Source organism: Melanostigma gelatinosum (assembly GCF_949748355.1).
Source record: "Melanostigma gelatinosum genome assembly, chromosome: 4".
NCBI classification, from domain to species: domain Eukaryota; kingdom Metazoa; phylum Chordata; class Actinopteri; order Perciformes; family Zoarcidae; genus Melanostigma; species Melanostigma gelatinosum.
Window position 1 is genome coordinate 26,915,117 of NC_136637.1, and position 23,032 is coordinate 26,938,148.

The following is a 23,032-nucleotide window of genomic DNA, read 5'->3' on the forward strand; positions in this document are numbered from 1 at the left end:
CTTCTAGCTGGGGTTCTGCTGGCTGAGTAACTGATAATTAAAGGTTAAACGATCAAAACACACACAGGCCGAACAGCATCTGGTTACTGGCACCAAAAACACAATAAAGGCCGCCGTCACACATGAAGATCTTAAGATAGCAGCGTTACTTTGACCAGGTCTCAGTGCCGGCGTGTTCTTGCCCTGCTGTTAAGTTACCAGATGGCTTTTTATTTTTTATAACTAATGACTTTAGGAGACATATTGTACGGACCGAGTAGTGGCGGTGCAATGCTGCCCCCTACTGGTTCGGAGCATGTGCACACATTACACATTGCTTTAAACATTATGAATGAACAGGCAACCCAACCATGACAGAGGGGTTAAAATTAGTTTTATTGTTATTTGATAGAGCAGAAAAAAAATCCTAAATAAACAAACAAACACTTTTCATACATTGTTATTTTTTTTTCCATTCGGGCCGCACTGCATTGTGTTTTAGCAGAGCCCCGACCCCAAACAAAACGGAATGGTGATAATGTTGACAAAACAGCAGCAGGCAGTAGTCAGGACAGCACAGGGTTACACTTAGCAGGGCACAAAACGAAGGGCTCGTGGGGGGGGCGCTACCTTCTGCCTGTCGGGGAATGTACAGACAACCTGGAAGATTCCCGATGGCTACTTCGAGACTGAAATACAAAAGAAATCTTGAGCAATCTTAAATTAAACTTCGTCTGCTCGTATTTCTAATAAGCAAATGCACGTACTGCACTGTTGCACCGTCCTAAATGAAACCCCGAAACGTACAGCGATGACACCCCGGTACGTCAGCTGGTGCCCAGTTACCTAACGCAGTGCACCATCGTTCAGTGTGGATCCGGATGACGATGGGTGAGCTAAAGAGTGCATGCTGGATTACAGGACGCAGATCCGTCAGATTATCACATCACGGGTGAGTTGTGAAGTCAAAAGTGAGGCAAACAGGGCAGCAAGACTCCAGGTTTGTAATTACAAAGCGACGAGATCATCACCACGATTGTTTCAATGTGAAAATGAGGAACAGATACAGGATAGTGAGGGGCAATAACTGCTGGGATGGTCAGAATCTTCTGTCAAATGGTTTGTTTTTTTTTACACATCGCTTGCGTCCAGAACATTTCACCCTCTGTTTACTGCTTAAACTCAACACGTGGATGTTTCTGTCTTCTTCTAATGTAGTGACACTTTGCATCAGACATGTCTGAGTGGTAGGGTTTAAGAAACGTGGACCACCCCAGTGACAGAAACTAAACACCGCACGTTGTTAATAAAATAACTCCATGAGCAGTTCGGATTCCTCTGTTTAATGTAGCTTATCCTGTGCTGCTGCAACCTGATAAAAATGCTCATGTGAAAGGCATAGAGAGCTCAATCCAAGGACCTGACATAGACCGTACACACCTTAATGTTAAAGACTAAGAAGTTCCATGTCATTTGTTGCTATAGGGGTTTTTGCATAACTACATTCTGAAAGCTGTCCAGCTTCTCTAAGACCAATCGTAAGGTGAGTGGGAGCCACTGGACGCACGAGGGAGTTTAAGTGGTGATCCATTCAAACTTAGGGCATAAGCGTATATCTTTACTAACATGACCCTATAAATAAACCCAGAGACAGTTCGTCTATCGAAGAAAAATAATGCACCACAATCTATGACTAAAAGCAAAAACAATGTCAATAATATGACATTCCTTACACCCCCGCACCAGATATTTATATCCAGAGAGGGTTCAAATAAACTAGACACCTTCTAGCAGAAGGGATTCCATTTGGGCTCCACCAGTTCTTTGGAAGTTTTTTTTTTTTTCGTTTTTTTTTTTTTTTACAATATTCAATACGAATAGTCCTCCAAACATCCTCTCCGTGTCTTTACATGAGTTAGTGACACCTTCATCTTTATTCTTCCTCTTTATCTTAGAAAAAACAAAGTATTTAAAAGTAGGCCACAACATGGAACCCAGCAGATGTAAAACCACCTCAACAGTAACATTAGCCTGTAAATTCAGACCTCAACAAGAGGCCACTTCCAAAGTATCAGGGAGCACAATATTCCAAACACAGTATATGACTTACAGATGAAAAGACAAAAAATCCTAACATTCAGCCATAGAAAACCATCCGACACATCTTCTTCTCTGCTGGACGCGCTGTGGGTCAGAGAGAAGAGGAAGTCTGTGTGCAGATAGATCATTTTTTGTCCTTTTTTCCCCCTCCATTTTCTTCATTTTTGCAAAGCTGAAGCGGTTATTGTTTTTCGGATGGTCCTCGAAGCTCAACAACAATCCCCGTGGCGAGGTCTTCAGTTAAGTTCGGTTCGGCCGCCACACAGGCCTGAGTCAGAGCGGCTCAGACTGGAGAGGGGTAGGACGTAAGGCGAAGATATTAATGTGTGTAGTTGGTGATTATGATGCTGTGGTTTTTCTTCCCCAGCCTAATCCAGAGGCAGGGTTGGGGTTTATTTGTCTTGGTGCAACACGGAGGTTCAACCAATTTAGAGGGAGGGTGGGGCCACATCGCCGGAGAAGTTTGTAAAATTGTACAAGCCCATGTAAACCCCAACCCTCACAAAAAGGTACCCAAGTTCATAATCCTTGATCTGGATGTCAGGAGCCTGAGCTGTCGCAGCACAACTCCACTTGAAGGACTCTGGTAAAGATGGTGGTAGCAGAAATATCTGAGGAAGAGCTGAAGGGACAAAAAAAACCAGGCTGATTCTCCTCAGCATTATTTTGGGCCAGAGGCAAAGTCCATAGACGGGATTAGAGTGATCATGAGAATGGCGGTTATTGATATTAGGAGGGGTAATAGTTATGATGTCAGTAGGGAGTGAGATTGCATTATTTCCATGTGTTGGCTGCTTGGGAGATAGAACGGGAGGGAATCATGTCCAGCAGGTACTCCCGCTGGCGCTCCACAGCAGAGGTGGTCTTGTGGGCAGACAGGCTTGGGTTGACGTAGGCCATAGTCACACCTGTGAAGAGACACATCGGGGGTCAATGTAGTGGAGGTCCAGCTGTTTTACATCTCTTCTATGATCAAGTGTAATATGATCAAGTGTAATATGACTCGTGCAGTAAGACGGCGAAGAGAAAAGGAAGAAGTTGGCATTGAGCAAGGAATATTTAGCTGGTTTTAATTACCTGATGAAATTGTATTTTAAGGACACAAAAAGAGAAAATGTCAACGATACATTCCCTCTAAAAACAGGAGTTTATCTACCTGTGTTGCCGCCGCCCTGCTTCCTCCAGGCAGCCATGTTGCCCTGGTTGCTGCTGCCGGCGCTGACCTTGGCGCCCTGATGCAGCGGGCGCCCTGCAGCATGCTTACCCACCCTGCTGCCCAGCGCCGCCGCCGCCGCCATCGCACTCTGCAGCTGAGAGGAGGAGGTGAACGAGTGGGTCACACCACGAGAGCTCATCGACTGGATGTTGTGCGACAGGTGACTCTGTGCGGAGAGAGACGTGCTGGGTGTTAATTAACATGCGAATGCTTCTTAAAACCTTTTAAAACCAGCGTCGGCCTATCGTTAACACACTTTAAAGAGGCCATGCTGACCTGCTTGTGGGAGTGGTGGGCAGACACAGATCTGTGCTGCTGCATAGCAGCCCTGACATGCTTGTACTGCTGGGACACCAGCACCTCACTCTTGGACAGTGAAGGAGAGGAGGTTTTGGAGACACTGGAGGAAGAGGCCGCCGCCTGCTGGAGGATACGCTGCTCGATCTCCTGCTCCTGTTGGAGTGCCTTAACGAAGGCCGCCTTCAGCCGGTTGGTGTGCTCGGCCTTCAGGGCCTTCTTCTGATTGGACGACATGCATTGGTCACAGAGGATGGTCCCGGCCTTCTCCTTTCTCCAGCGGGAGGTAAAGTCTGTCTTACACTGGGCGCAGGTGTATGGCTCTTTGGGAATGGAGCTGGCAATGGCAGCAGCTGGGCTCAGATTACCTATTCAGAAAACAGAAAGCTGCTTTAGGCCAGACGTAAACATGTATAATATACATAGAACATACCACGTTGTACTACCACATCTCCAAACTAGAGAACGAAGTGGAAAGATCTACCCACCCCTGCCGTGCATCTCCAGAAGTTTTTGCACCACCTCCTCCAGCCCCAACAAGTAGATGAATTCATTATTGGCTGCTGAAGGCAGGAAGTTGAACTCGGGGGCGGGAGGTTTAGGCGGAGGGATCTCCAGCAGCGTCTTCTCCAGCTGCTTGCGCAGGGCTAGCTTAGCAGCCGCCTGCCGGCTGGCCGGGGAGTCGTTGATGTTCGAGTTGGGCGACACTGAAGAGCCTTTCAGGCTGGTTGGAGAGGCCTGGACACAAAACACGCCGACGCATGAGGCTTCGCATGAGGCTCTAGGCTCGGGCGATGTGAAAAGATAAACATTCGACACGATATTGGTTGACCACGATAATGATCCTCACATGTCCACAATAACAGATCAATATTAAAGTATGCAACGGCTTTTATGCATTTTGCGGAACATTCAGTCTCTTTATCTCTTTGCTTCACCGCATTGTTGTGTCCTGTCAAAAAAAAGGACAACATGCCAGCAAACATCTCATTTTGTGTTATTGTGGTTTAATAATGTAATTTGCAGCGTTGTTAAGATTGCTGCTAGACCGCCCCGTTAACACAAGTGCGTGTGGGAGAGTAAACAGTTTTTTGACTAAAGTTAAATGAGCTGAAAAGGCTTTTCAATACATTTTGACTTTTAGACTGAGGTAATTACAGAGTCGAGGACAAAGCCCTGCGTTCCTCGCTGAGTGTGTGTTTGAGAGACGGAGAGATGAAGAGAAGGTGGAAGCCGGTGGTTATTAATAACACAAACTTCAATGTCGACGTTTGAATAGTTTGGATGAAGCCACAAACTATTCGGTGGAGCCCGAGGTAGCCCTAACTCCAGTCAGAATGCTGTCCACTCTGACCATAGCCGCCTGAAATAGAGTAGCTGGAGTAGATATGAAAAGAACATTTTCCATTGCGTCCTAAGAAAATCTCTCTCCAGATGAGTGCGTTATGCTCGTATGTGCACCTGAGGGATGTTGACCATGATGTTACTGTTGGCCACATTAGCCACCCGGATGAGTCCCTGCTGAATGATCCTCTGGCCCTGGATCTGGACATTGGGCACAGAAGCCCTGGGAGCCAGCAAGAGTGGCGGGGGCCCTGAACCGCTGTGGTGATGCTGCTGCTGGCGTAGACTGGCTATCTGCTGGGGAGTCACTGCAATGGGCTGACGGGAGAAGACAAAGGTAAGAGGTTAACAAAGAGCTCTTCAAATCGTAACTTCTTCGGATGAGTACACTGTGCATGTGGCTGGCTTCAGAGGCCCTCGCACTCACCTGGGCCCCTCTGACCAGGGGTGGCATGACAATCTGAGAGTTGTGTTTGGACGGCATGTGTTGCCCACCCCGCACCAAAGGAGGAGGGATCACCGTGCCCAAGCTTCGACCGGTCACCTGTAAACACAACATACGCAGCTTTTAAACATCGAGCTACAAACGCACTTGATTGAGCTTGATGGGAAACCTCAGAAAGAACAACTCCGCACTTGTGTTGCTCGGCGTTCGACTTTGTACGAGCTACAACGTAGAATTGCATCATATGATCACTCCAGGCTCTAGAATACGAGTTGTGGCAGGAGGATCTATCAAAATGGAGCAACTACCTGGAGGGGTCCCCTGCTTGATGTGATGCTACCTCGCACCAGAGGAGGAGGAGCTACAGGGCCAGTTGACTAGACAAAGGATACAGCATTAGTCCAAAAGGTTGCAAGGACTTGCAAGAAATGAATGTTTAAAAGTCTTCATCAGTGATGTACATTGGAAAACAATAAGACGGTCTTGTTTTATTGATAGCAGACGCAACAATTCCCCACTGATGAATCCATCAGCTCCAACAAAAGAAAAACATTCAACCCTCTCCTCTCCTCTTCTGGGGTGTTTACCTTCTGCACCGTGCTCTCCTTCTGGATCTGGCTCTGTCGTAGTTTCTTCAGCAGCACCAGCTTGGCCTCTTGGAGTCTCAGTTCCTCCTGCAATGTTTTGATGATGCGCTCCCTCTCCTCAGGAGAACTCTTCTACAGACACCATAGGAGATTTAGCAGATATCTACAATGACAGTGTGTTGTGTATGCAAAGTCTAAACGGCGTTCTCTTACCATAAGTTTATCCGTGTCAGTCTTCGAGAAGCAGTGGCCGTTCATGAGAGGACTGGACGACTCATTGTCTGACAACACGATCACATCGTCCGGCGACGGAGGCTGACGCTCACTCTTTACGTCACTGAGGGGAGAAAACGACTACATTGAGAATGTGTTTCACGTTCAAGATGCAACACTGCAACCGACTAGTAGTTCTGTCTTACATCCAGTAGATGGCAGTATCTAATAACGACTTCATCGTCCTTGTTGGAGTGCAAATGTGTACTGGGACACAAGAAGACAAGAACCAAGAGATCAATAATAGAGTAATGGCGGCAGGGGAAGATCGCAACCACCCATTATCTACCCAGGTAGCGTCAACGACATCCTGCTCTCTTCCTTCCAACAGACACAGCAGAGTCAGTCACCAACCACATGCACACAAAAGGGCAAATGAACTGCATTTCTGTTTTTTTACAGGAGGAACAGACTTAAAGCCTTTGATAAAATGTTAAATGGCTTTTCCTGAGGACTCAGGAGAACAAAGGGCGACTAGTGGCGAGCTACGTATGCATCAATCTGGGGAGGGGTGGCGATTAGAAGTAACGGGTGGCTGTCATTTTACAGCGCGTGGACCATGGCGGAGGAATAAATCTGCCTCCGTCACAGCGGGGATCCTGTCGGGTTGTAAGAAAATAGAAATCGGAGTTGTGAGGCGAACTGGTGGAAGACGAGGTAAGGTAGGAAGTGTGACATATGACGGTACACAAGAAGTCATACTGTAAAGTTATGCATGCAAACAAGTTATGTAATTGTTCAGACGCTGTCGAGCGTGAGGCTTCAGGGCCTCCAGCTTAGGCCCAGTTCACCACCCAGACAGGGCCTCACCCCTCCCCTGCCTCCGCGGTGAGGCCTAGGGCCTAGCCGGATCGGCACAGCCTGGGCCTCGACTTGGCCCTCCCTCCCAGCTGCCGACACCAGAGTCACAAGCGGAGCAGAGCGGAGGTCCGCTGGAGACACTGGAGAGGGTGACAGTGAAGGGGGGGGAGGGGAATACATGGCCAGGAGCCAACCTATTGTGTACACACTCTCTCTCTCTCTCTCTCACTCAGTCACTCACTCCTTCACACACCCCTCCCCCATCCTGGCTTACTTGTTCATCTTTCATACTCCAACTCACTGACTTCACTTCTTCACACTTTAGCACGCTCCAGTCTTCAGACACATTTCTCCGCTATCCTCGACTTCCTCACAACAGCTGTCCAACAGCTCCCCTCAACAGAGACCGCACGCTCGGTTCAACCAGGTCAACGATATGCAAATAAGCATGTTATTTATACTTGGATTGTGAGACTGCGCAATAACAACACAAACATGTACTGTCGTATACTTTGCCCATCTGCAATGAAACCTCGTTCATACCTTACACTGCTACTTCCTGGAAAGTACATCCTCGATACATTTCATTGAGATCCGTTTCGACACAGCCCAAAACGCTGCACAGTGGATCAGCGAGTATGTGGTTCTTTGCACAAACCTGCTATCACTTTGTCATATCATTTATCAGATGATTTACACGACACAGGAACAACACACGTCACTCGCTACCTGATCCGTACTGCACATGTGCAAACTAGACCTTCACACCTGCGGTTCAACAGTCTTGTGCATCCTGTTTCTTCCCAGATAATGCTACATCCTGAACATCAAATACGCGTTGTAAACGGCATGAGGAGAGCCAGTTAACGTTCACGTCACATTCAAAATATATATTCAGATACCACAAAAACTAAAAATATATATAAATACATCGAAAAAGAAAATCTAAACTAAAGATGTTCCGATACCATGAAAATGTTTCTTGGTATCGGAACATCTCCAGCGTGATTTAGATTCAGATAGAGCTGAAGCAGCAATTTGTTTTCCTCCCCAGTCCTCCTGTTTACATTCCTCACATACGACATGACGAACTACCGGTAAGTCAGACACGAATGAGGAGCTTCATCATCTTTCACGAACAAGAACTTAGTGGCGACCCAGATCCGTGACTGGTTTGGCCTCCGTGACAAGATGTCAGGGACTAGCTTGTGACGGCTGCCACTATACTCTATATAGAAGCGCTTAAGCAAGCATCACAACAACACACAGCAGCGTGGTTATGTAAGGTCCAGGGTTTCTGCATGCCTCGCCCTCCCCAGTCATAGCTTCCCACTGACGGGCCTTCACGAACCGAGTGTGCTGCAAACTGACAACAATAAGGCTTTCTCACCTTTACAGTGAGTGAGCACACGCTGTGGGTGAAACAGGGGTCAAAGGTGACACCCTAAACACTGAGCTGAATGCATCGCTCTGTTCTACTTTAACTGCCATCACAGAGTGTGCATCTATCGGGCCTACCAAACGCATCACATGACACACAGGCATTGCTCTGCGTGGTCATGTGACCCCCCCCCCCCTTCCTCCAACTGCTCCTTCCAATGTGGAAACCATGGCAACGGCCAGTTGGAACCAGTTTGTGACACGTAGCCTTCATTTTGTGTGAAGCGTGAGGCAGAGTTCAGGTGCTGCTGTGGTGGAGAAAATGGAGCCCGGGCCTCAGGAACCTCAAAACTTCTCAAAATGGGGGCAGGCTGCTGCCGCCGACGACCACACAGCGACTTCCTGCACGGCTCCTGTCAGACCACTTCTCTGGTGCAAAAGTTGAGAGAAACCCGAAACTCCCAATCGACACGTCTCTGCGCACAACCTGTGCATGCAAGCGTGAAATCCAGGGCCTGCAGTACATAAATAATCCTTAAGAAGTTTTCAAGCAAACTCAAAAACGCAGAGAAGTATTTTCGCCTCAGTTGTCAGCTTGTGTGAAGTCCTGCTCGACCATTCACATCCCCTCCCTTTGACCCATACGATGACCAAACATCAGTGAAGCATGTCCAAACAGACGTACAGCAGCATAACCATTCTTTGCATCTTATAGCCTCACAGATATAAACTATTTAGGAAGGAAATTATCGTGCATTTTGGCCAGCTGGAAATACTTACAAAGGGTTTATTGTGTTTATTGTGTGCCTCAGACTCGGTGTACAGGAATAGATGGAACTGTTTAAGGTAAGGTGTTTACAGCATTCCTTTCAGTGTTGTTCACAGACTAGTTGCTTTGACAGTATAATGTAACCGCAACAACAATTATGTTCCTTATGAGCAACGAGCTCTCAGCCCCGATGCTGTGAAGTCCTGCTCTTATTATGAGAGTTCAACACACAAAAACAGCTCGGTGATTCAATCAAACCCTGCGATCTCTCTCCCCGTCTCACCTTTTGGATGTGCTCATGTCGACGGGCTGGTCTCCAGTCTGCACCTCCACCTTGATGGTGGCCTTCACCTCCCCGCTTTTTAGGATGCTGGCTGCTACCTTCGCAGCGTGCTCGCTCTTCAGCTTGACGCCCTCGGCTCCAGACTCCACCACGTCCAGGGGCGCTTCTGCCGAGTCGCCTTTCTCCAGCTTAACCCGTTTACTGTCCATGTCGTCCAGGGGCTCCGAGGGAGCTCCGTGGTCCTTCTCCAGAGCCCGCTTCTGGCTGCGCGTTAGACGCACTGCCTCCTCTGACATGGCTGCTCTCACCCTGGAGAGAGACAGGATGGTTGGATACAGTTACACACTGTGTAAACACGTTAGAAACAGGCAGGAAACAAAGTTTGACAACAAGTAAATTAGTCTATCTTGGGGCTATGCATGGGTCAAATTAGACAGCAGGGTACCGGTTTGGACGATACACACAGCATCATTTAAGTAGAAGTTTCACTTTTTTCTGCTTTACACTTCCGTTTGGGTTTCTACAGGTTTTGAGAGTTCCCAAGTAGAACCGCCTCTGGCCTTTAGCAAATAAAGTGTGTTTTCATAACAACCCTATAGTAATATGTAAATGTGGTGCTATTGCAAAGTTCTGGAAGGCATTAAATGAGATACAGTTCTAACATCGAGTGCCCCATCTAGTTATACTTTGCGGGAAAAAAAAAAAACTTTCTCCCACGGTCACGACATCTAAATAGCATCAAAGTAGGCAATGCTAATTTGGAATCTGGACACATGCAGCCACTTTCCCCAATACATAATGTCTTCACCGCATCACTTAGTTTAGCTGCAAGGTTGTAGCTTAGCGTGACGCTAACGAGAGTTCGGTCCGGAGAGAGGGCGTGTGACGAGGAGTCAGAAGTCGCTATAGAAGTACCGTAGTCCATTTGTAGGTAAATAAATGCTACAAGTCCCCAAGACCCACACAGAGTTCCCCTGTTTTGAATACCAGCCACCTGCTGATTAAAGTGTAAGTTAACCACAAGTCGCGCTCAGTTGGATTTAAGGTGGGCTGGCAGTTAAGGTGGACGAGCTATTCTCCTTTAAAATAACAAGGTGCTCCTTGTCATTTAAAGTCCAGCTTTCCTTTTCAAATTTGTAATGTTTCTTTTCACAGTTTAACTGATAGCATTAATAAGTACCAGTCCAGTGAGAAATAAGTAGTCGTATACAACTTGTGAAGTGAACTGTTACTCTTGCTGAGGTACGATTAGGACCTACAGTAAACAACGTGGAGCATCTATTGCAGGAGTACAGAATCTTATCACAACCTGAATATAATGTGAGTGAGAGGCTGCATTTGTGTTGGAAGCTATAGAGGAAGGAAGCTAAAAGATATTTACAATATCACACAGGTGAATATATCATTTAATAGGTTTAAAATGACAGAAACTCAAAACAAAACCCTCCCGATCAGTCCCTCCTACGTTATGTGAATATACGCGTCTTCCCATTTCAAGTACTCTTAAATCACATTGTATTCCATCCATTGCCATAACATTAAAACAAGGGACTATGGGTGCGCAACCAAACCTTAAAATATGACATAGAAGCAGTGCCACCATAAAAAAATTAAAATGAAGACGTCCGAAATATGTTTGTTTCACTGGATTCACAAAACAAACCTGGCGAGTCCATTTACTGCAAGTAACCTCTGAAATAATCCTCGTAAAAAAAGTATTTAGTTTGAGACATATACATGAACATGTCACCACCAAGCGCACAAGATGCTGACCCAAATCTCACTCGGTACAGTAACAGCAGAGGCCAGCGAGACCACTTCGATTTCTGGGAAAACATATTGCACAGCACAAAAGCAACCCGATGTAGGACATGCAGACTCTCTTGAATAAGCATTTTTATAATAAGCGTTTATAAAAATGTTAAACATTTTCGCATGAGGATGAGCGCATGTCTATCACAGAAACATCGGCGACGACAGCCCAACATGGCTGAAACAAATGTACACCATACTGTGCATCTGATTCAGAGCGCTGACTCAAGGTCTTCATCGTCCCACGTGACATCATCACGTCACGTGACCTTATCCCAAGATTCCATGAGAGGCATAAAGCGCTTCCCTGAAAACCGGTTCAGACCGGTCTCCGTTTGAGAGAAGGCGCAGGTTTAACCCCTGGAGAGACAGAGTGGCAGAAGGGAGGGGAGACGGGGGAGGCCGCAGGCACGTCCCACAATAGGGGGGGGGGGGGGGGGGGGGGTGACGTCATCTTCGGACATTCCAAAACGTGTCTACTCACCGACGTGACTAACTTCTGTTGCAATCAACAGTCAACGGCTGCTGACGGGCATAAACAGCTCGTCATAATCTACTTTAAAAACATCTCTCAACTTTTCTCTGCCTTCTTTTAAGGCTTAAAGATTTTTTAAAAAGCAAGTGTCATAATATAATGTACACAAAAACTCCCACCACTGTCGACCGTCAGGCAAAGCATCGAGAGAACCGCACAGTAAGGTGGGGAAAATGAAACTGCTTTTCAGCAATTTCAACAACTCACTGTCTGCAGTGAGGTTGCAGTTACACTCCACATCTGTGAATTCAGCCAAGTTCTTATTTTCCACTGGAGATAAGACACAGGCATCCTTGACACTGTGCAAGATGTTGAGCTAAAGATATGCTAACCCCAACCAAAACAAATACAAAATAATAATGAAACCACACAGCTAAACATTCAGGTTTGTGTTTGCGTATGGAGCCTAAAATGCTCTCTCTCTCTCTCTCCTCTGGTACACAACAAGGACCGATGCGCCCTGCTGTACCATCCCTGGACACAAAGGCCATCTATCCGCCAGAGATGACAGTGGGCTGCATATACGACACACACACTGCATCAGAAACCGCACTTCACTCTGTAAGATTGCAAAAAAAGAAGAAGCTGCTGCACGTTGCTGGGGCTGTAGCGGTGAACCGTGTCAGGTACAAAATGACTCAAACCCTCAGGGACGACACAGGGCGATCAGATCTGCACGTTACCAGGACGGCTGCGGTTGCTAGTTTCAGGAGGTCCGGAGACACGTGGCTTCCTTTTGTCCCAGAAGAGACGGGCGGCATCATGAACCCAATGATTCATGTGCTGGATGCACTGCTGCTAAGCAACACGGGTGGAAAAAAACTAAATGAAATTGTTGTCCATGATGCATATGTGATGATTATGAGCGGTGTGTGTGTGTGCGCACTGCAGACTGACCCGGGGATGTGCGTGTGTGCTCGTTCTCATTGTTGCAACTTGCATCACACTTCGTTTCACTGGGCCTTTTTAGTGAAGGACGTCTCACTGGAGCCCGTTTTCTATTCAGAGCCTCTCGGGTCCGTAAAACTGTGAATTCATCAAATTCAGTGCCCAACGCCATATTGATATTTTCTAAGCTACTGTAGCCGTCACATTCGTCATGCGGAAGTGGCTGTGGTTTCGACTTAGGCTCATACCTGGGGGTGAAGTCACACTTCAAGCTTACACAAACCAATTTCGATTGAAATTTGACATCGGGAATTTGTATTCTATGGTCAGGCAATCAGCCGAGAAAATATCCTTAAATCAGTGCTAGTAGCATTCCTGCCTGTTCCAATGCTCCATCCATCCATCCAGCGTGTCAAACCAAATGAAACTGACACTACAATCTCACAAACAGGCCCGACTTGTCCATCAGGAAGTCCACCGGGAGCTACTGCTGCCCAAAACCTTGCTGCCTGGGACTCAACAAACTATTAACGTCCACAATAGTTGATCAGAGGTCTATTTCACAGCGTTCAAGCCTGCCGGCCTCGTCACGTTACAGTTCTCTGATTTACACGATACACATGCTCCATGTACTCGAGGCCAGGCTCAGATTACGGGAATTAAAAAAAAGCTGACTAATTTTGACATGAGGCTGATAAATGATCTGTTCCCGAAAGAAGAACACGTGATCATTTCACTGTTGATTTTGTATGTGCATCACATCTTATCTGAATGGCGTGCTTCCAGTTTTTTTGGGAGCAAATTCAAGCACCTCGAGTTCAAAGAAGCTGAACTAAACATCACCAAAAGCATCTGCATAGTGCTGGTGACACTGATCAAACAGTCTCTCCACAGGACTCAAGAACATTTAAAAGTAGTTGCCAAGCAGGAAACCAGGCATCAGTTTGTGGTTGCCATTTTTAAATCATCTTATATTCTGAGTAGATGCTATGCAGTTATACATCATCTTAATAATGAAATTGTGATGTCATGTGTATGTTGTGCATGCTTTCCCATCCAGCTCAAAGATGGCGGGATACTTTGTTTGGCTTCATCTGGTTAAATTTGCACATTTGTGATGTTTCTGGGTTAGGGTTATAGGACGTGCAGCATCGTCTGGTTCCGGTTTTTAAATATCACTAATGCAACAAATGTTTTAAAAGGATTTATTCGGGGTGCATGCTTTGCGGTCCCTATTTTTGGTTGCCACATCACGAAGATATATCACTTTGACATGCAAATGCATCGCCACATTACAAGAGCAACGGAAATGGCGAGAGCAGGAGAAAGAGAGTCGGAGAAGGCAGCCAGTGATTAGTGATCTGTGTCTGCTCCTCTCAGGAGACCATGGAGGAGGAGTACATGCATGTCCCTCTCGTTTTCTTCACAATAATAAGGCCTAAGGGCAGAGCAGATCTTACATCAAAACAAAAGATGGAGGAGTTTCTACTGCCCATTCAAATTAACCTAAAAGAAAAGGTTTGTACCAAGCAGTTTCATCTCCTACACAGTAACTGCCTGAAAGCAGGCCAGCTCAAAATCAATGCACTTAATAAATTTCTCTTTAAGACCTGTATGTGCAAACATTAGGCTTCTTAAAATAAGGTGTATGCGGAAAACCTCCCGACCCGGTGTGTGTTGCAGCAGAAGATGCACTTGCCTTAAAGCAAATGGAAATCTTGTGACCTCGTCTGACACTACAGGTTTTATTCTATTGTGTCCCGTAGTTCATCAATGGCAGAGCAGATCAATGGTGAAAGGCTCATCATCCCCCTCGAGGTAGCATGCAGTGCTCTGATCTCCAACACTGTAATGATCTCCCCACTGGGACTGGACCCAGCCAGCAAACACATTAACAGCCATTTAAAAAAATACTGAGGCTTTTCAACCGTGTCCTTAGGGTTCACCGAGAGGGGAAACAACAATTATATTGTCCAATAAAAGCAATACAAGTATGGATTATTATTGCCCAATGAAAGACAGCAGTGCGACAACTCTTTTTTTTCTTCTTGTTTGGCTCAAGGAACCTGGCCCTTGTAACATTGAATTAGCTCAAAACTGCCAATTTTCTCACCAATACATGACGACGCGATGATTATCTTAATTTCTGATTATTTACTGCTCATCGCCATAAAGCTTACTTCTACTGCCTTAATTACATCTTAACCTACTTGTAAAATGTGTTTTTCAATTACAAAAATAATGTCTGGCTATCAAAGAGCAAAGCTATTTTTCCTTTGGGACATCACCTAATTAGAAGAAAAATAAAAATCTGACTACCTATGCTAATCTGTGCTCACCACACTAGGAGTGGGGGCAGGGACCCAGCTGAGGTGGTGCCATAGTTGGGGGAGGGAGAAGGGTGCAGAGCGCATGTGGTTAGCCGAGCCATAATCAAACTGTACCCAAGTGAAAAATACTCTTCCTTGTCTTCTCTCTCTCGCTCCCTCACTCCTTCGTCCTTCCCTCTACCCCTCCCTGCCTCACACACTCCCCCCCTCCTCCCCCTCAGTTGTTCTGTTGCAGGCTCGGCCAGCCCAGAGTGTGTGTGTGTGTGTGCTCCTACTGGTTGTGTCCCGAACGCCAAGGGTTAAGCCCCTGCCATTTTAACGCCACTGACAGATCAGACCATTAGGGTGTTACCTAACAAAATGGAAGCCTTTAACCCTGAATCTGCCAGGCTGCCTCTGTGTGCATGTGCGTGTGTGAGCGAGCGTGTGTGTGAGCGAGAGAGAGCGAGAGAGCCCGGGCCACACAAAGTGTATGTATGTGTGCGCATGTCTCCACCTGGATTTTTCCTTTAGCAACGTGACAACGACAACAGCAATAAGTGCAAACCAGGCTTTTGTACACAAGCACTCAAAGAATGTGTGACCATACAGCCACATTAAAAACGTATATATGGCTCTGGATGTTTTTAAGAACACGTCGATGTACTTGTTAACGAAGCCTTACAACATAGAGAACCAACTAGAAGCAGAGCGGCACACAAAACTCACGGGGTTCGGTACGTCACTTGATTTGGGGTCACGGTTCGGTTATAGGTGGGGTGGGGAAAGCCAAATTTCAACGAAAACCTTTTTTATTTTAAACATTCAACAATGGCTCATTGGCCAGAATTCTTACTGTATCAGTAACAGCCAGGCACTCGAATTCTGGCATGCTGTCAGTAAGAAAACATTATTGAAAAATATAATCACAAATGTCAAATTTAAAGGCTGATGATAATTAAAACGAACTGCGCTATCTGACTAGCATGCTACAGTGCTACGACAGCTTATAGTCAACAACTGGTGCGCTGGCAAAACATTTCCGGTGAACTCGAGCTGTAGAATTGTACTGTTCCATGCATGAGAGTAGCAGACAGCTGTTTGGGTCACACGGCATACCGAAAGGAACCGTTCCACCCTTAGAACCAACGCACAAATAAAAAAAAGGACACGTCATTCCCACATATCTTCGGGATTTTGGCAAGCACTCATGGACAAACATGTGCAATGCATAAAAGCCTCCGGTGGCATTTCCAGTAATTGAACGGAACATAATTTACTGACCATCAAAAAACATGAAGAATAGATTACGACATTGTTAAGCACATTAAAATCGCAAGTCAACAGTCTCTAGTAGTGTTCGGCCTAAAATCAATGGATACGTTTTCAACCACAGATGTTTACTTGCTATAATAAAAAGGAAGAGTGAAACGGTTTCAAAAACCCGAGACAGGGATAATCCCCAATTTCAGCCAATTTGCTTCCAAATGGTTACTCCATAATCCTATAAAACCAGAAGGCCATACCCACATGCAGACCGGAGGGCCAGGACACAAGCACACTGCTATCAGATTACATTTCTCAGAAATGGATGGTAGCAGGAAGTGACCAGAGTAGGAAGAGAAAGAAAAAAGAAAAGAAAAAAAAAGAGATTAAAGGGTGCAAAGTAATACTGTGAACGCCACAGGACAACGAGGAGCTGAGCACATCAGCAGTGAAGGAGAACACGACTGGCTAATGTGCGTCGCTTGCCACATATTTTTGAGTTCAGTTGGCAATCACAACTTCCGGAGATCCTCTTCAGTAATGGTTAGTACGCAGAGAATAAAGCATTCTGTGTAGCGGAGATATCCATTAGACTTCAGATATGGGAAAAGTCATCAAGCAAACAGATTTTAGATGCACAGACTCGTAGCAATTGCAAATGAACTAGCTGCAAATTATAGCTGGGGTAGGCAGGTATATTTTTGGCGTTATTGGGCAATAATTCCACAAAAACCTTTCAGCATATTGAAATTCAAATGCTATGCCAGGGAAGGCTTTTTTTCTGGAAGAAAAAAAAAGTCAACATTTAAAAATACAGCTCACCCCTCTCTGTCATAAGCCCCTCCCACAAGACGAGCATTAGCACGTACACACGTTTCATCATCCTTCATGCTAGTCATTCATTTCAGATCATCTTGATCATGACTGTGATCCCATTGCCCTTATATAGAGGCAATTATATGAAAGTGACGGCCCAGTTTTCTTTGCTTGTAGGCCCGTAAATCCCTTTGAGATGACAGACTGCGATTTGAGGCTCAAGTGAGCTACGATATCAGGCGAAGCAGCGTGAGCTCACACAGAAGGCTTAGCTATTAGAGAGATGGAGAGAAAATGTTGCTTCTGCTAACCACAGCCGTCTAGATATACAGAAAGTGAGGAGTGTGTTTTCAGTCGGTAGACAAGTATTCTTTTTCATGATAATCAATGCCAAACCGGTGATCACTTTACACATTAGCATGCCTGTTTTTACCAGCATCACGACTGGCGTGAACATTTACGCATCAGGTTGCACCTCTGAGCCCTGTCCTACACCTATTGGAGGATACCCACATAAAAGAAGGATTCAAATCTAATCTTCAGCACAAGTTGAGCCATTTTTTATGGCCAAACCCAAAACCACCGTTGGGTGTGGCCGCCAAGTATCTGTTGGACTTGTTACCAAACCTAACAGTGATGTCATGACTGTGTATTAACAGCATTCCACCACATTAAAAATTTAAAATCGGCGAAACTACAAACTCTTTACAGTGACCTTCCAGATCTCACGTATCACTTTAAAGCCCCAAACGTTCACCTGTTGGATCTACTTTACAAACAGCAAGAAACAATAATCGAACGTCACCAGTATAAAACAATGACACGTGACATCACACCCAGGAACTCTTGAGGAGACTCCTGCTGATTTAAAATATGAAGATCCAAAAATCAAACACAATTTGCAACCAACATAATTTTCCTCCAAAAGGCCATGTGACATTAGCCTGATGACGGGCTCCTCCAACAGATTTGGGGCAGTGGGAATGACAGCGTGCTTCAAGAATGATAATCAGGTCATTTATTTCCTATTTAGAGCGACGTAGCGTTAGACAATCAATGCAGTGTGTCCAACACTTCACAGCCCCCTGGCACAAAGACCATTTCAGGACTATTTTTACCATTGTTCATTTCGTGTTTCACTATAAACTTCACCTGATTCTTCGTCCTGGCCCTGTCTAAACCCACAACAATAGACCATTTTACAAACGACGTCATCAAAAACATGTGCCTGCGTGTTGGCAATAAAAAACGATGTTTTGCCCGAGCCTGGCACAAGACTTGGCAAGCTTTCAGTGTTGAATTCAAACTTTTACCAGCATCAAAATTTTATGTTCAACGGGGTACCGTGTTTGACTTTCAGCCAAATGCGCCAGTATGTATTTAAAAGTGATCGACTACTTTGACGAGGACACGTAAAATGCGTGTCCAGTCTGAACCAGGGGACAGGATTTCATTGGGCATTGGCCACACAAACGGGCTACTGTTGAGCTGAAAAGTATCGGGTGGAGGCTATAAGCTGGTTTTAACTCAAAGTACGTTGTTTGTAGTGAACCTAAAATTTGATGTGGTTGGCATACCTCTCATTGTCTCAGACAGGTTGGTCACACTGTAAACACACACGTTTGAGTCATTATGAAGTCCAACAGGATTAACGGATTAAGAAAGCGTTCATTCAGCCAAACCTTGGAGAAGTGCTCTCCTCCAGCTCCATGAATCGTCCAAGGCCTTTGGGTGGGACCCCGTGGCCGACAGAACTACTCCTGTCCAACAAACGGAGAAACTGACACAACAGGCAGTTCTCAAACATCCAGATGTCTAAATAACTATACAGATCTGCAGAGTTGGAACACATCAGACTTTAAGGTACTTCTGATGAGATAGAAAGTTGTCAACGGGCACGCCCCTTCGTACTGGTCTGATCTCCTTAACCCTCTTATTCCATCCTGTGATCTCTGCTATCAGACTATACAGGGCTACCTTCTGTCCCGAAGTCCAAAAGAAGTCAGCAGTCGACAAGAACACTGTAAACCTTCTGAAAGCCACTGCAACTCTCTAACCCTCTGTTTGTTGTTGTCCCTCAAGCGTTCAAGCTGTATGCCTGTCTCTCTCTCCTGCACCTTGTCCTCTCTTTTCACCCAGGCTTCTCTGTGCTGGACCATGGGCAATCCTAGGACTTCTCGCTCTCCCTCCCCTGGCTGTCTATGCCTCATTCCAGATGTTTTGGATCTGGATCTTTATCCTCCAGAGGATTCAGCATCCTCTCTAGTCTCTCTCGCTCTCTCTCTTGTGTGCATGATGTCCATGTCTCTCTAACGCTTGAGTCCTTTCTCATATTTGTTTAACTTGTGTGCTCGAGCTTTGCATGCCTGTCACTGTCCTACCTTTAGGAAAAGTGAGTAATTCAAAATGGTGTGATGAACTTAGCTCAGTGTAGCATTCGGTATGTAACACAACTGAATGAAAAAATGAAAGCAAAACTACACTACCCCCTACAAGACCAGGGGTCATTTATCACTTGCAGCAGCATCTTTTACTTTTGAATATTTTTTGATTTACAACAAGTGAATAATCCTACAGTCATTATTTTCCTGAGGACATCACTACAGCTTAATCCGGATCATAAAAACTAAAGTACAACAATGGCCCCTCGGCTGTCATCCACGATAGCTGGTCGATTTTAGAGAGACTTCATGGTTGCCCCAGCATTTCCTGTTAACATTTTCACAGTGGCTGAGCTCACACGCGACCAGACCCTAACTGCTGTGTTTAAAATGAGTCCTACAGTGAGCTACACAGATACTATTATGATAACACCACAGACAGACTTGGATGGAAACAATAAGAGCTATGCCATACTACCCTGCAGAGAGGTAGCAGCAGTATTAGGTGTAGTTACTGCGGTTTATTATTAGAATAAGACAGAATAATATGGTGTGTGTGCATCTTTTTCCCAGGGTAAATTTGCCTGGGAAAAAGATACACCACCTACAAAGTACCTACAAACACTACATATAATATAACCATAATAAATGTAAAAGTGGCAACAATGAGCAAGGTGCCTTTGAGTCTGTGGGACACACGCAAAAAAACAAAACCCAGTGGGAGATGGAAAATACAGATGTGTTATCAAAACATTTCAGTCTTTATACAGCAGAATAAAGAGAATCTCGAGATATGCCCGTCCGGTTGCATCACTCGCAGTAGGGTTTTTCATAAGAGGCACCCCTCCTCGGGCTAATCCAAGGCCCATCATAAAATGCAATGAGACATGTGTCCCCCATCACTAGCCAAGGGTGCAAACTGTCTACTTGCCCTAAAAAAAGAGGGCACTTGTTTAGCAGACGTAGGGATATACACACTGCTGTATGTCATCCTAAACACATCTCAAAGACAGGTGAATGTAAAACTGACTTGAACCGACCACTCAACAACAACATGACCCAAGATTCATAGCTGGCTCGCTGTAGATGCTGTGCCTGCCTTAAAAAACAAATGCTGAGCCTCAACAGTCATCATTACAAGACATAATAATTCAGATATATCTCACAATTAACATGACATTATTATGTCACATGAGTGCCTTTAAATGCTGGACTTCAACCGGAAATGAACGGTAAAGTGGGCATAGAGCTTGCCCTTAGACGTGAGAACAAAACACCTCATTTACATTCATAAAGTGGTGAAATTTGATCTCAGTTACACAAACATTGGTATTCTGGTGCAAAGTAGGCGTTTGGTTGTCTGTAGTCTGGCGTGGACAGACAGACAGACACACACCCAGACGGAGGCACCACCGTCCACCATTACGCCTCCATAAAAAGGCTTTTCACGGTTGAGCTAATCTGACAAAGTTCTGAGATCAATGGCTCATGAAGCCATAATCACAGCCATCCACGGCTAAGACCAGTCGGCTTAGCAATAACCGGTGATGATACTAGTTTGTAATGTTCACAAACTTTCGTGCGCCCCAACTTTGCAACCCAAAATAATATCACTCTTAATTTTCAACTAACCCATCATCAACAACAACAACAAGCTATCTCATGCTAACGTTAACTTGGCTTGCCCAACAACAACCTGTCCATCTGTCCGGCTACAAAACGTTGGCTAACTCACGCAAAGCTAAGAGCCTATTGTGGTTGTAAGAGATTAAAGTAAAGTCACTGAAACACTGGAGTACATATTGTCCATTTACATGCGAGCCTGGGTATTGTGATATTTAGCTTAGATGACCAAATAGCGATACAGGACAGACAATGAAACCGACCCCATCTCTCAGTAAGCTGCTAGTGCTAGCAAGGCTAGCTAGCGAGCTAAGTTAGCATGCTAACGCTAACTCCCTCTGGACACTCGATAAATTTATTCACAAATAATCAAGCGTTGATTACACACAGAAAATGACCGTTTTGTCACAGAGCTTTGTAGCTTAATTACGGGTAAAACATAAATAATAACTTACATTTATATCGTACTAGTTGTGCATCCCAATACAAGTTTTGCCGGGGAAGTTTGTTTCAATATTTCTCGACTTTTGTAGGTGTGTGCGTGGAGCCGAGCGACACACACGAACTGTTACCTTAGCACGTTCAGCTAAAGCTAAGCTAAGCTAGCTCAACTTAGCCGTGGCTAACGCCGATAGAGAAACTTCACTTCCGTCGTAATAATTTAATTGAAATTTTTAATTTTGGATTAGTTGATGCGAAAATGTGATGCGTTAACTTACGAAGTCTAGGAGGAGCTTGACCGAGTTCCCCCCCCTGCGATTTTCAGATGTTTTGATGTTAGTGTTGCGCTGGCTTCGGTGTAAAAACTCCCGGGGATCCCCTCTTTTCTGTCCTGCTGCCACTCCGGTTGATCATGTAATGAGCCACCACAGGCGGCGTCATGCTGCGTTCATACACACCTCGGAAATGTTATGTTTCCAGCTGCTGAGAAAAGGAGGTAAAATGCTGCGTATCACTATAAACATAGGAAAAAAAACACAAGGAGAAGACAACTAGTGACTTATAATCTGTATTTATTGTTATTATTATGATAAAGCAGCCAGATCCGTTACTCTGTTGTCTGTTTGTTGTTGGTTATCTTTGCACTACTGTTTAGTTATAGTTAATTTAATATTATTCAGTTTCATTGTATGTATTGTGCATTTTTACACTCAATGTTTTTTATTTTTACTCCGTTACTTTAGGATTACTCCGTTACTTTATCTATCTATCTATCTATCTATCTATCTGTCTATCTGTCTATCTGTCTGTCTGTCTGTCTGTCTGTCTATCTATCTATCTATCTATCTATCTATCTATCTATCTATCTATCTATCTATCTATCTATCTATCTATCTATCTATCTAACTAACTAACTGCAAACATAGTAAAAACAGGGAGAGGACAACTAGTGAAATGGGAACCTAAACTCCTGCGTGGCTCACATTTAAAGAGTAGCCTAAACAGGTAAATAAACACCACAGTTTAATTGTATGATTATAAGCTATTATTGTAGGCTGTTCATGAACTTTGGTTGGCTCGTATTACAGGCTTGTGTAACGATGACATGCTTGCTTGTGACAGAAACTTCACAGTTCCTCTGTGTGCTGCTCGGCCTACTCCAAGAACATGAAATAACAAAGAATTCAAATAATAAACCATTTTCTGCTGAAGAATTGTAGCTAGGCTTGGTTAGCTTATCCAAACTTACACTTCTTTCAGTCTTTACGACGACACCGCAACTCATGATATGGAAACATAGGCAAACATTCAAATTTGACCCTTATATTCTTGTCGAAGTTTTACTTTCTATGACTTATCACATAGTCAGTCACACCTATGTGAGTTCCTTTATCTAGGTGCTTTAAAACCCAATAATCCTCTGTTAACTTACATTTTGCATTGTTCATATAGTCTATTACCATGATAGTATGTTATATGGCATATGT

General features: G+C 44.9%; 1 protein-coding gene across 3 annotated transcripts; it reads right to left on the reverse strand.

Moving 5' to 3' along the window:
* Window positions 1-356: 356 nt before the first annotated feature.
* On the reverse strand, window positions 357-21,957 carry gatad2ab (GATA zinc finger domain containing 2Ab). 3 transcript variants are annotated; one of them, XM_079267960.1, is made up of 11 exons: window positions 21,824-21,957; window positions 9,475-9,783; window positions 6,182-6,305; window positions 5,969-6,100; window positions 5,690-5,758; window positions 5,364-5,480; window positions 5,054-5,254; window positions 4,081-4,330; window positions 3,572-3,960; window positions 3,236-3,461; window positions 357-2,987 (listed from the first exon to the last, which is right to left on the reverse strand). In XM_079267960.1, exons 2-11 carry the CDS (start codon window positions 9,768-9,770, stop codon window positions 2,854-2,856), a joined length of 1,938 nt encoding a protein of 645 aa, XP_079124086.1. In that variant the 5' UTR covers window positions 9,771-9,783; window positions 21,824-21,957; the 3' UTR covers window positions 357-2,853. The 3 variants fall into 3 exon arrangements, with proteins under 3 accessions (XP_079124086.1, XP_079124087.1, XP_079124088.1); XM_079267961.1 differs by lacking the exon at window positions 5,690-5,758; XM_079267962.1 differs by lacking the exons at window positions 9,475-9,783; window positions 21,824-21,957 and adding an exon at window positions 7,586-7,705.
* Between the last annotated feature and the right edge of the window lie 1,075 nt (window positions 21,958-23,032).

Excerpts from the sequence above, each read along its gene's own strand:
- gatad2ab (XM_079267960.1), bottom strand. The coding sequence starts at position 9,770 with ATGTCAGAGGAGGCAGTGCGTCTAACGCGCAGCCAGAAGCGGGCTCTG. Across the intron at positions 6,101-6,181 it reads CTGACACGGATAAACTTATG|AAGAGTTCTCCTGAGGAGAG; the intron begins GTAAGAGAACGC and ends TGGTGTCTGTAG. Across the intron at positions 5,759-5,968 it reads AGGAGAGCACGGTGCAGAAG|TCAACTGGCCCTGTAGCTCC; the intron begins GTAAACACCCCA and ends TCCTTTGTCTAG.